The following is a 14,258-nucleotide window of genomic DNA, read 5'->3' as shown; positions in this document are numbered from 1 at the left end:
ATATCTGGCATCCATATTAATTGAGACTGCTGGTCCTCCTACAGGGTTGCCCTCCTCCTCAGTTTCTTTCCATCTTTCCATAATTCAACGACAGGGGCCAGAAGCTTCTGTCCATTGCTTGGGTGCAAATAACTGCATCTTACTCTTTCAGCTGTTTGCTGAAAAAAGAAAGTGAACTGAGGTGGGGAGGGAGATGGAAACCTGATCTGGTATTGGATGAGAAAAAAGAACTGAAGTCCTGAGGGAAAGCAGAGAGAATTTAAACAGACAAACTCAGGAGGTAGGAGTTGGGAGGACCCTACAAAATGCACCTGAGACAGGGGAGGCAAGAGATCAGGAAACAAAGGGAGGGACCTTAGATGAAATGCCAGACAGAAGGGAGAGGGAACTTGTAGAGCTCAAGTCCAGCAGAAAGAGAGGGCATAAAGTGAGGGATGGAGTTGCCATCCCACAGTCAAAACTCTGACCCATATTTGTTCCTGTCTGAAAGAACTTTAGGGATGGAAATGAACAAAAGCCTAAGGAAAAGATGGTCCAGGGACAGGCCCAAAGTGGGATTCAGCTGAAGGGGCAGCCCCAAGACCTGAGACTATTGCTGAAGCTATGGAGCACCTCACTATGGGCCATCATAACTGCCCTCCAAAAGTCCAACAAACAACTGGAAGAGTCAGATATAGATATTTGCACCCAACTAATGGACAGAAGCTGCTTTCCCCGGTGGTTGAATTAGGGGAAAGCTGGAAGAAGCTGAGGAGGAGGGTAACCCTGTAAGATGACCACCAGTCCCCATTAACCTGGAGCCCCAAGATCTCTCAGACATTGGGCCACTAACCAGGCAGCAAGCACCAGATGATATGAGGTCCCCAACATATATACATCAGAGTACTGTTGGGTCTGGATTTAGTCAGAGAAGACTTGGCTAAACTTCAAGAGACCTGAGGCCCCAGGGAGTATAGAGATCTGGGGTTGGGGATTGGGGACACACTCATGGAGAAAGGGAGGTGGAGATGAGGTATGGACTGTGAAACAGTTGGAGGGTGGACCGAGAGGGGAATAAAATCTGGAGTTTAAAATAAATAAATAAATTAATTAATTAATAAAAGATTTTTTAAAAATATGTGTTCTTTCATCCCAAACATGTTTTAGTATGAAAGACAGCAGTCCATAAACACAAATTGTACAGAAAAAAAATGAACTGAACATGGATCTAGGTAGTAATGGTTAAAATATAATACAGAAAGGCAGGGATACTTCTGGTATCACATTTCAGTGACCGTCTAATCCATATTTCAGCAGATTTTAGTTGTCCACAGAAGAGGAGGAAGAATTGTAGGAACCAAAGGAGTCATCGACACCAGAAGAAGATGACAGAATCAACTAAACAGGGCTCATAGGGCCCCACAGAGACTAAAGCAGCAACAAGTGAGTCAGCATGGATTAGCACTAGGTTCTCTTCATATATGTGACAGTCATTACCATGGTATTTTTGATCTTTATGAGACTCCTAAAAGTGGTAGTAGAAGTGTCTATAGATCTTTCATCTGCCCATGGAATCCTTGCTTCACCCAACCCTGATATGAGAGTTTGTGCCTAGTTTTATTGTAACTTGTTAGGCTATCTTTGCTCTTTTCTGAATGGATATGAAGGAAGAGTAAATCTGGGAGAGAGGTAAGTACTTAAGAGGAGTGGAGGGAGAGGAAACTATGGGAGACAGTACATAAAAAAAAAGATTAGCCTTCTCAACAATTAACATTGCTAGCCATACATTTTAAATATACTATAATGATTTAACTCGTTTTTGTGGGTTCATTGAAATTTTGCTGCAGTTAAATAATCAAGGGATAAATTTTTACTATACCTCAGCTCTTTCTGTGACACAGAATCTCACATTTGATCTCTTAAACTAATAGCAGAGTTTATTACTGGTGTTTTATACTTTTCCTTCTATATTTATGACAGTATTATTGTTTTGGCATTTCCTTGTTCTCTAAAATTCTATGTTTCTATTAGACATTGTATTGGTTATGATTTTCACAGTATTCAACTTATTAACCTTATTTCCAGAACTTGATTGCTGCTTTCTCACAATTTCAACTTTATTATTGAATTATCATGTACATTTTTATATTTATCTTCTGTTAACTTGTACTTTTCACTTATGAAAAACTATTCTGTGTATAAAATTTATTCTCTTGCTATTGTTGAGGTGAAATGGCATGTACGTGCAAAACCTTTGTTTTCACAAAAAGGCAGAGAGAACAATTAGTGTGTTTATAAAGTAGGAACATGCTAACATAATATGAAAACAGAAACTTTACATCTTGCAAACTGTATTTTGTTATTGTGCTTTCACTGTTAATCTCTTCCCAAGGTATAGTGCCCAACAGAAGCACTTTGACTTTGAGAAATATTCCAGTCATTGACAAATTAAGATATTTATAACACATAGCAGATTTCATTGCCTTAATAAAATATTACTTGTATTTTATGAATTAAGTACTAAGTGCTTTATGTTAACTGACATCTGCTTGATAGTAGTAATTTTGAGAGGAGATGCCTCCTAAATAATTGACTATTAAGGTACACCATTGCATACACTAGCAAGATTTTGCTGAAAGGACCCAGATATAACTGTCTCTTGTGAGACTATGCCGGGGCCTAGCAAACACAGAAGTGGATGCTCACAGTCAGCTAGTGGATGGATCACAGGGCTCCCAATGGAGGAGCTAGAGAAAGTACCCAAGGAGCTAAAGGGATCTGCAACCCTATAGGTGGAACAACATGATGAACTAACCAGTACCCCGGAGCTCTTGACTCTAGCTGCATATGTATCAAAAGATGGCCTAGTCGGCCATCACTGGAAAGAGAAGCCCATTGGACACACAAACTTTATATGTCCCAGTACAGGGGAACGCCAGGGCCAAAAAAATGGGAATGGGTGGGTAGGGAAGTGGGGGGGGGAGGTATGGGGGACTTTTGGGATAGCGTTGGAAATGTAATTGAGGAAAATACATAATAAAAATATTAAAAAATTTAAAAAAAAGATACTTAAGATACTGGAAATCAGCTGGAAACTGGAGGCTCTTGCTTTTTCTTTTTAATTCACTTTACATGTTGATATCTGTCCCACCTTCAGATCCCCCTTCTACAGTTCTTGCTCCAAACAATCCTCCCCTTCTCTTCAAAGAAAGTTGAAACCCTCAAACACAAGTATAACCCATCTGGTCTCTTGAAATCTCTGCAGGGCTTGAAACTTTTTCTCCAGCTGAGACCAGGCAAGACATCCAAGTTTGGAGAACAGATTGCACAGACAAGCAACAACTTTAGGAATAGGCTCCTCTTTGTTTGGAACCTGCATGAAGACCAAGTTGCAAATCTACATATGACAAAAGGGAGTAGGTCCAGCCAATATATGCTCTTTTTTCTGTGGTTCAGTCTCTAAGAGAACCCAATAATATAACTTAGTTAAATCTGTGGTCTTCTTGTGGAGTTCCTATCTTCTTTGTGTGCCTTCAATTTTTCTGCAAAACACCTTTAACTGCTGCACTTGGAAGCAATCAATCACATATCTAAGAGTTCAAAGTTAACATGGTCTACAAAGCAAGTTTGAGGATAACCAAGGCTATATAAAGAGAAACTGTGTTAAATAAAACAGAAAAGACACTGACAATACTCCACTATTGTTCTGCTCAGAAATTAACTGCATATGTTCCTAAAGGTCTTTTATTTTAATGATAATACAGAATACATAAATAATATTTTGTGAAAAATTCTTTTCAAAAATACACTTAAAATCACTTACAACAATGTCAGATATGTACGAAGGCAAACATGCTTGTAAAGTTTAATGCTTATAAATATGATGTTAGATATATAATGAGGAGGCTGAAAAGTAAATTAATGTTAAATCTTGATAATGTGATAGCAGTAGCAGCTCTAAAAGAAGATGTATGAAAATAAGATCTCCAGCCGGAGGACAGAGGTCCGCCCTGCAGGGAGCACCATCTTGGCTCCAGGACTCCGCCGAACATAGTCTGCACAGGTGAGAGTGAGGACCACAGATGCAGACCGCTTCTGGGACAGGCAGGAGACACAGAGCCGCTGAGGCAACACCCTTTTGGGGCCGCAGACATCAGGCACCCTCCCATCTGGAAGACAGTGGTCTGCCCTGCACAGGAGCCCTCTGCCTCAGGAGCAGGGAGCACATCTTGGATCCAGGACTCCACCGAACTTAGGAACTTAGTCTGCACAGGTGAAAGTGTGCACCACAGAAGCTGACAGCTTCTATGACCTGCCAAAGCAACACAGCATCTGGGAAAGGTCCAGTTTTCAGCCTTCTTCTTCGGCCAGGAGGAGGTCCAAACACCAGATATCTGTACTCCTTCCCTTTAAGAGGAAAGCTTGTCAGCAGAGAGTGCTCTAACCACTGAAACTCAGAGGAGAGAGCCTGTCTCCCAGGTCTGCTGACAGATGGTACTCAGAATCACCAGAAGAACAACCTCTGAACAGAGACTACTATAACAACTCCAGAGATTACCAGATGGCGAGAGGTAAACGTAAGAATCTTACTAACAGAAACCAAGACCATTCACCATCATCAGAACCCAGCACTCCCACTTCACTCAGTCCAGGGCACACCAACACACCTGAAAAGCTAGACCTGGATTTAAAAGCATAGCTCATGATGATGGTAGAGGACATCAAGAAGGGCTTTAATAACTCACTTAAAGAACTACAGGAGAACATGGCTAAAGAGTTACAAGTCCTTAAAGAAAAACAGGAAAACACATCCAATCAGATGATGGAAATGAACAAAACCATACTAGACCTAAAAAGGGAAGTAGACACAATAAAGAAAACACAAAATGAGGCAACACTGGAGATAGAAACCCTAGGAAAGAAATCTGGAACCATAGCGAGCATCAGCAATAGAATACAAGAGATGGAAGAGAGAATCTCAGGTGCAGAAGATTCCATAGAGAACATCAGCACAACAATCAAGGAAAATGGAAAATACAAAAAGATCCTAACTCAAAACATCCAGGAAATACAGGACACAATGAGAAGACCAAACCTACGGATAATAGGAGTGGATGAGAATGATGATTTTCAACTCAAAGGACCAGCAAACATCTTCAACAAAATTATAGAAGAAAACTTCCCAAATCTAAAGAAAGAGATGGCCATGAACATACAAGAAGCCTACAGAACTCCAAATAGGCTGGACCAGAAAAGAAATACCTCCCCACACATAATAATCAGAACAACAAATGCACTAAATAAAGATAGAATACTAAAAGCAGTAAGAGAAAAAGGCCAAGTAACATATAAAGGCAAGCCTATCAGAATTACACCAGATTTTTCACCAGAGACTATGAAAGCCAGAAGATCCTGGACAGATGTTATACAGACACTAAAAGAACACAAATTCCAGCCCAGGCTACTATACCCAGCCAAACTCTCAATTAACATAGATGGAGAAACCAAAGTATTCCATGACAAAACCAAATTCACACATTATCTCTCCACGAATCCAGCCCTTCAAAGGATAATAACAGAAAAAAAAAACAATACAAGGACAGGAACCATACCCTAGAAACAACAAGAAGGTAATCCCTCCACAAACCTAAAAGAAGACAGCCACAAGAACTGAATGCCAACTTTAACAACAAAAATAACAGGAACCAACAATTACTTTTCCTTAATATCTCTTAATATCAATGGACTCAACTCCCCGATAAAAAGACATAGACTAACAAACTGGCTACACAAACAAGACCCAACATTTTGCTGCTTACAGGAAACTCATCTCAGAGAAAAAGATATACACTACCTCAGAATGAAAGGCTGGAAAACAATTTTCCAAGCAAATGGTATGAAGAAACAAGCTGGAGTAGCCATTCTAATATCTGATAAGATTGACTTCCAACCCAAAGTCATCAAAAAAGACAGGGAGGGGCACTTCATACCCATCAAAGGTAAAATCCTCCAAGAGGAACTATCAATCCTGAATATCTATGCTCCAAATACAAAGGCAGCCTCATTCATTAAGGAAACTTTAGTAAAGCTCAAAGCACACATTGCACCTCATACAATAATAGTGGGAGACTTCAACACACCACTTTCACCAATGGACAGATAATGGAAACAGAAACTAAACAGGGACACAGTGAAACTAACAGAAGTTATGAATCAAATGGATCTGGCAGATATCTACAGAACATTTTACCCTAAAACAAAAGGATATACCTTCTTCTCAGCACCTCATGGTACCTTCTCCAAAATTGACCACGTAATTGGTCACAAAACAGGCCTCAACAGATACAAAAATATTGAAATCGTCCCATGCATCCTATCAGATCACCATGGACTAAGGCTGATCTTCAATAACAAAATAAATATTAGAAAGCGAACATTCACGTGGAAACTGAACAACACTCTTCTCAATGATATCTTGGTCAAGGAAGGAATAAAGAAAGAAATTAAGGACTTTTAGAGTTCAATGAAAATGAAGCCACAACATACCAAAAATTATGGGACGCAATGAAAGCATTTCTAAGAGTAAAACTCATAGCTCTGAGTGCCTCCAAAAAGAAACTAGAGAGAGCACACATTAGCAGCTTGACAACACACCTAAAAGCACTAGTACAAAAGGAAGCAAATTCACCCAAGAGGAGTAGACAGCAGGAAATAATCAAACTCAGGGGCGAAATCAATCAAGTGGAAACAAGAAGAACTATTCAAAGAATCAACCAATCAAGGAGCTGGTTCTTTGAGAAAATCAACAAGATAGATAAACCCTTAGCCAGACTCACTAGAGGGCACAGGGAAAGCATTCTAATTAACAAAATCAGAAATGAAAAAGGAGACATAACAACAGATCTTGAAGACATCCAAAACTCCATCAGATCCTTCTACCAAAGGCTATACTCAACAAAACTGGAGAACCTGGATGAAATGGAGAAGTTCCTAGACAGATACCAGGTACCAAAGTTAAATCAAGATCAGGTTAATGATCTAAACAGCCCTATATCCCCCAAAGAATTAAAGCAGTCATTAATAGTCTCCCAACCAAAAAAAGCCCAGGACCAGATGGGTTTAGTGCAGAGTTCTATTAGACCTTCAAAGAAGATCTAATCCCAGTTCTTCACAAACTATTCCACAAAATAGAAACAGAAGGTACTCTACCCAACTCATTCTATGAAGCCACAATTACTCTGATACCTAAACCACAAATAGACCCAACAAAGATAGAAAACTTCAGACCAGTATCCCTTATGAATATTGATGCAAAAATCCTCAATAAAGTTCTTGCTAACCAAATCCAAGAACACATCAAAACAATCATTCATCCTGACCAAGTAGGTTTCATCCCAAGGATGCAGGGATGGTTCAATATATGGAAATCCATCAACATAATCGAGTATATACACAAACTCAAAGACAAAAACCACATGGTCATCTCGTTAGATGCCGAAAAAGCATTTGACAAGATCCAACACCCATTCATGATAAAAGTCTTAGAAAGATCAGGAATTCAAGGCTCATACCTAAACATGATAAAAGCAATCTACAGCAAACCAGTAGCCAACATCAAAGTAAATGGTGAGAAGCTTGAAGCAATCCCTCTAAAATCAGGGACTAGACAAGGCTGTCCACTTTCTCCATACCTATTTAACATTGTACTTGAAGTCCTAGCCAGAGCAATTAAACAACAAAAGGAGATCAAAGGGATACAAATTGGAAAAGATGAAGTCAAAATATCACTTTTTGCAGATGATATGATAGTATATATAAGTGACCCTAAAAATTCCACCAGAGAACTCCTAAACCTGATAAACAGCTTCGGTGAAGTAGCTGGATATAAAATTAACTCAAACAAATCAATGGCCTTTCTCTACACAAAGAATAAACAGGCTGAGAAAGAAATTAGGGAAACAACACCCTTCTCAATAGTCACAAATAATATAAAATATCTTGGCGTGACTCTAACTAAGGAAGTGAAAGATCTGAATAATAATAACTTCAAGTCTCTGAAGAAAGAAATTATAGAAGATCTCAGAAGATGGAAAGATCTCCCATGCTCATGGATTGGCAGGATCAACATTGTAAAAATGGCTATCTTGCCAAAAGCAATCTACAGATTCAATGCAATCCCCATCAAAATTCCAAATCAATTCTTCAACGAATTAGGAAGTGCAATCTGCAAATTCATCTGGAATAACAAAAAACCTAGGATAGCAAAAACTCTTCTCAAGGATAAAAGAACCTCTGGTGGAATCACCATGCTGTACCTAAAGCTTTACTACAGAGCAATTGTGATAAAACGGCATGGTACTGGTATAGTGACAGACAAATAGACCAATGGAATAGAATTGAAGACCCAGATATGAACCCACACAACTAAGGTCACTTGATCTTCGACAAGGGATCTAAAACCATCCAATGGAAGAAAGACAGCATTTTCAACAAATGGTGCTGGCACAACTGGTTGTTATCATGTAGAAGAATGGGAATCGATCCATTCCTATCTCCTTGTACTAAGGTCAAGTCTAAGTGGATCAAGGAACTTCACATAAAACCAGAGACACTGAAACTGATAGAGGAGAAAGTGGGGAAAAGCCTTGAAGATATGGGCACAGGGGAAAAATTCTTGAATAGAACAGCAATGGCTTGTGCTGTAAGATTGAGAATTGACAAGAGGGACCTCATGAAACTGCAAAGCTTCTGCAAGGCAAAAGACACCATCAATAAGACAAAAAAAAACCACCAACAGATTGGGAAAGGATCTTTACCTATCCTAAATCAGATAAGGGACTAATATCCAATATATATAAAGAACTCAAGAAGGTGGACTCCAGAAAGTCAAATAACCCCATTAAAAAATGGGGCTCAGAACTGAACAAAGAATTCTCACCTGAGGAATACCGAATGGCAGAGAAGCACCTGAAAAAATGTTCAACATCCTTAATCATCAGGGAAATGCAAATCAAAACAACCCTGAGATTCCCCCTCACACCAGTCAGAATGGCTAAGATCAAATATTCAGGTGACAGCAGATGCTGGCGAGGATGTGGAGAAAGAGGAACACTCCTCCATTGTTGGTGGGATTGCAAGCTTGTACAACCACTCTGGAAATCAGTCTGGTGGTTCCTCAGAAAATTGGATATAGTACTACCGGAGGATCCAGCAATACCTCTCCTGGGCATATATCCAGAAGATGTCCCAAACGTTAAGAAGGACACATGCTCCACTATGTTCATAGCAGCCTAATTTATAATAGCCAGAAGCTGGAAAGAACCCAGATGCCCCTCAACAGAGGAATGGATACAGAAATTATGGTACATTTACACAATGGAGTACTACTGAGCTATTAAAAAGAATGAATTTTGAAATTCCTAGCAAATGGATGGACCTGGAGGGCATCATCTTGAGTGAGGTAACACAATCACAAAGGAACTCACACAATATGTATTCACTGATAAGTGGATATTAGCCCAAAACTTAGGATACCCAAGATATAAGATACAATTTGCTAAACGAATGAAACTCAAGAAGAATGAAGACCAAAATGTGGACAATATGCCCCTTCTTAGAATTAGGAACAAAACACCCATGGAAGGAGTTACAGAGACAAAGTTTGGAGCTGTGATGAAAGGATGGACCATCTAGAGACTGCCGTATCCAAGGATCCATCCCATAATCAGCTTCTAAACGCTGACACCATTGCATACACTATCAAGATTTTGCTGAAAAGAACCAAATATAGCTGTCTCTTGTGAGACTATGCCGGGGCCTAGCAAACACAGGAGTGGATGCTCACAGTCAGCTATTGGATGTATCACAGGGCTCCCAATGGAGAAGCTAGAGAAAGTACCCAAGGAGCTGAAGGGATCTGCAACCCTATAGTTGGAACAACATGATGAACTAACCAGTACCCCGGAGCTCTTGTCTCTAGCTGCTTATGTATCGAAAGATGGCCTAGTGGGCCATCACTCGAAAGAGAGGCCCATTGGACTTGCAAACTTTATATGCCCCAATATAGGGGAATGCCAGGGCCAAAAGAATGGGAATGGGTGGATAGGGAAGTGGGGGGTGGTATGGGGGACTTTTGGGATAGCATTGGAAATGTAATTGAGGAAAATATGTAATAAAAAATATTTAAAAAAAAAGAAAATAAGATCTACTATGGTGATGTAAATCCTATCACTTAAAAAATTGGAAAGACAAAGAAAAAATAATATTTATCACCTTTGTCCATCAATAAAATAGCTACATATATTTTTAATTTCTTAGTAATAAAATCAGGGAGAGAATGTACTATCAAATATACAAATTAGTAATATGATTTTATCATTGAATAATTGATTTATTTGCTATTACCATAAATGGAGCAATTAATTATATCATTTTTGCCTCAACATTTAAACACAGTATATTATTATTTAGAATTGGTGGGAAATAGAAGCAGTACTTTAGAATTATTGACTTTCTTTATATAGGATGATGTTTTCATAATACAAAACACAAACATACATATGATTGCTTTATGAAATAAGATAAACCAATAAAAGCAAAGTAAAATTTACACAACATAGCACAGAGACAACATTGTGAGTTAAGAGCACAAGAGTATGTATTCCATACAGATAACTATCATCTGAATTTCAAGATTTCTTAGAAGAACTGCATATTAAAAAAATGTAAATAATGAATTGTACTTCAAACTTCTGAATCCTACCATCCACAGTGTCTAGAAGTGAAGTTTCAAAATATTCCCTATTGTGAAATTTATTACAGTGTGTCAAATTACACTATATTTATATAAACTAGAGAAAATGTAAATGCATATGAACTAAGAAAAGTACCACAGTCTCCCACCCAACTCTTACCACTCTTTACCTCTCAATGTATCTCTGTCTTAATGTGTGCCTATATCTGAGTCTTGCCATCACATACACACACAGAGACACAAACACACAGTGCACATGCATGTACATGCAGAACAATATTCATAATTATGTCAAGTGAGAGTGAAGTTTTGAGCTGATAAGTCTCCTGACTGTGTCCTTCACATCTTTATTTCTAAGGCTATAGATAAGGGGGTTCAACATGGGAATCATGATTGTATAAAGAGCAGTGGCCACTTTGACAAAGAGCCGTGAGCTGTTTGAGTTGGGAACACAGTACAGGAGGAGTATGATCCCATGGAAGATTGATATGGCAGTCAAGTGGGAAGTACAGGTGGAGAAGGCTTTTCTCAGTCCTCCTTTGGAAGGCATCTTTATAATAGTGACAACTATGAACACATATGATGCTAGAGTGATCAGGACACTAGAAGATTCACTAACTATGGCAATGACTAAGGATGTCAACTGGCTAAAGGAGGAGTCAGAGCAAGACACAGAGATGACAGCCGAGTACTCACAGCCAAAGTGATTGATGATGCCATATTCACAATAGGAGAGTTGCAAAAGAGTATATAGAAGTATCACAGTACATAGTCCACCAATAATATATGTCCCAGCTACTAGCAGAGCACAGAATTGAAAAGGCATCACAACTGTGTAGAGTAGGGGATTACAAACAGCCACAAACCTGTCATAGGCCATCACTGCTAACATGAACATTTCTGTAATCACGAATGTACAAATAAAGAAAAATTGTACCATGCATGCCTTGAAAGAAATGGTCCTATCTTCCATGATCAAGATCTGCAAAAGTTTGGGTGTAAATACACTAGAATAACATATATCCAAAAATGATAAGTGACTAAGAAAAAAGTACATGGGTGTGTGAAGTTTGGGATTGACCTTTATAACCACAAGTATGCCCAGGTTCCCCATCAATGTTACTGAGTAGATGGTCAAGAACAGGAGGAAGATGGGTATTTGGAGCTGTGGATATTCTGAGAAACCGACCAAGATGAATGTGGTTGCAGAAGTCTGGTTCATCACTTCATAAGCCATCACTTTTCAGATTATAAAGGAAGAGAGAAATGAAACTTAATGGAACTTGAGAGAGTGGAGCAGTAGAAACTCATGTGATGCTCACCAAAAATCATTAAGTCAGATGTGGACATATTCCATTTGTGAATGTTTTTCCTTGTTATACGTTCTTATGTGGGCAGTCATTGATCAGCAAGTTAGGACAATGTCCTTTGTTCTTCACTATTGTATTTTTATCATCTGTAATTAAGATGTGGTACTCATCAGTATCATTCTATCATAATTATGTTTATATACATATGTAAATAATATATCCATTTATTTGATGCTAGCATACTTCATGATAAAATATCATTATAATCATAAGAAATATATTGCAAAGTAATGTAAGCACTGACAAGATTGCAGTGGCCATTAGTCCAAGTTACATAATGTATGTGCAAACTAAATACCCAACATATGGTTACAAATGCCAAGTATATGACACTAGGTAGAAGAATATTTCTAAAAACCTTGAAATTTTCACATTACTTACCTTTAGCAAATCATTCATTCATTCATTGTATTTATATATTAAAAGAGGACATAACCCAGTTAATTTTCAGCAATTAGAAACAACAAAAACACTTTAGCATTAAAAATGTTAGAATCTAATTTTAATAAAAATACATATTTAATTTCAAACAATTGAAAATGCTTTAGTCATTTGGCAAACTTAAGAGTATGGCATGAGAAAAATTAATCATATTTGAGGTTAAACACGATAAATATTCAAAGATATTAGATAATAGATATTATCAAAGATATTAGATAATAATTACAATTTCTTTTGTTGGGTATGAAGAGAAATGACACATCTTTTATTCTCATTCTTAACAAAAGATAGTTTGCTTTAATTCAAATTACTATTATTCCCTAGAATAGACCATCATGTACACTATCACATTCCTAGTGGCACTGGAGATTATTGGACCTCTTTCAGTCTTGTGTTGGACTATTATTCAGTCAGTCACATGTGATAATGAGAAAATCTTATCTATGACCTTAGATTACTTCTGTCTTGCAACTACAAAATTTGAAAAGTCTCTGAGTAGTAATATGCTAACACTATAAATAACTTTGATAAAATAATTATATATATATATTTAAGAGTTCTTTAATACTCATTGCAGAAAGACCACCCAGAATAACATATGTTACACATATGTTAATTAAATGACCTAAGTAAATTTTCTGATCTTAAAACAGGGCACAGCAGATCTAAATTAAAAGGATACCTAACAATTTACATTTCTTTTATTCTCTCTTTATTAGCAAAATTTCCACTATTTTCTCAATAGTCACATTCCTCATACCTAAATACCATGTTTTAATGTTGGGGCTATAAAATTCCAAACACTGACTATAATTAATTCTATATATAAATGTATAGCACAGAATATACAATTTCTTCTTATTATTGATATTTACTTATAATGTTTGTTTTTTATGAGCCTTATGTTTTATTTTGAAGGCCCCAGGATAATTAGAATTCAGGTATAGTTTCATGTATATTTACAAATATTTCAAGTTACAACACTTAATCTTTATAACTAAAGAAATAGCCTTATACTTTTTCTTTTGTTTTTGTTCCCTCCTTTATATCCTGATCTTCCCTAGACTTCTTTCCTTTTTACTTTTTTTTCTCACACTAGGTATCTCTGTCTCAGAATACATAAACAATTTCTTCAAATAACGTCAGCTCTGTCTCTTCAATTAGTGTAGGATCACTATGAGGTTGAATACCTGTACTCCTGCACTCAGAATTGTGATGCAGAAAACCTGTATTTGAGGCAATTATATGCAAATACTGAGAACATGTCAATACAAGAAAAGCATAATTTATTATTTGGTGCATTTACAAAACCTTCCATTGTTTATATATATTGCATTTTAATTACCTATTGAAGGGCATGGAGGCATATGCAACTTCTAAGGAAATACTAAAATAGCTGAAGTACAATTAGAGCATTATAAATTGTGTCCAGCTTCCAATAGATATAGCACACATTATAAAGCTATTTAAAGAATAGGAATATGCAGAAAAGCTTTAGCTGTCCATGTTCTGAGTGACTATATCAGTCATCTCATTTTCTAGTATTGAGAATAATACAAAGTATAATAAAACAATAAAAATATAATCAAGACTTCTGAACAATCACTGATGAAATTATCTTATGATGGTAAGGTTCTGTATAATAACTGAGATAGTCTTTGAAGGTAATTAGAGAAGTTAACAAGAATTTTTGTAGATTACTACAGGGAATAAAT

General features: G+C 37.3%; 1 protein-coding gene across 1 annotated transcript; it reads right to left on the bottom strand.

Annotated features, from left to right (window-relative positions):
* Nucleotides 1–11,018: 11,018 nt before the first annotated feature.
* LOC110290099 (olfactory receptor 1165-like) lies at nucleotides 11,019–11,969 on the bottom strand. Its single transcript, XM_021156584.2, has one exon. It carries the CDS (start codon nucleotides 11,967–11,969, stop codon nucleotides 11,019–11,021), a length of 951 nt encoding a protein of 316 aa, XP_021012243.1.
* Between the last annotated feature and the right edge of the window lie 2,289 nt (nucleotides 11,970–14,258).

This window comes from Mus caroli, unplaced genomic scaffold, assembly GCF_978045245.1.
Source record: "Mus caroli unplaced genomic scaffold, Mus_caroli_1 scaffold_2, whole genome shotgun sequence".
In the NCBI taxonomy this organism is placed as follows: Eukaryota; Metazoa; Chordata; class Mammalia; order Rodentia; family Muridae; genus Mus; species Mus caroli.
Note: the sequence above shows the minus strand (reverse complement) of the source record. Positions and strands in the feature narration are given on the sequence as shown.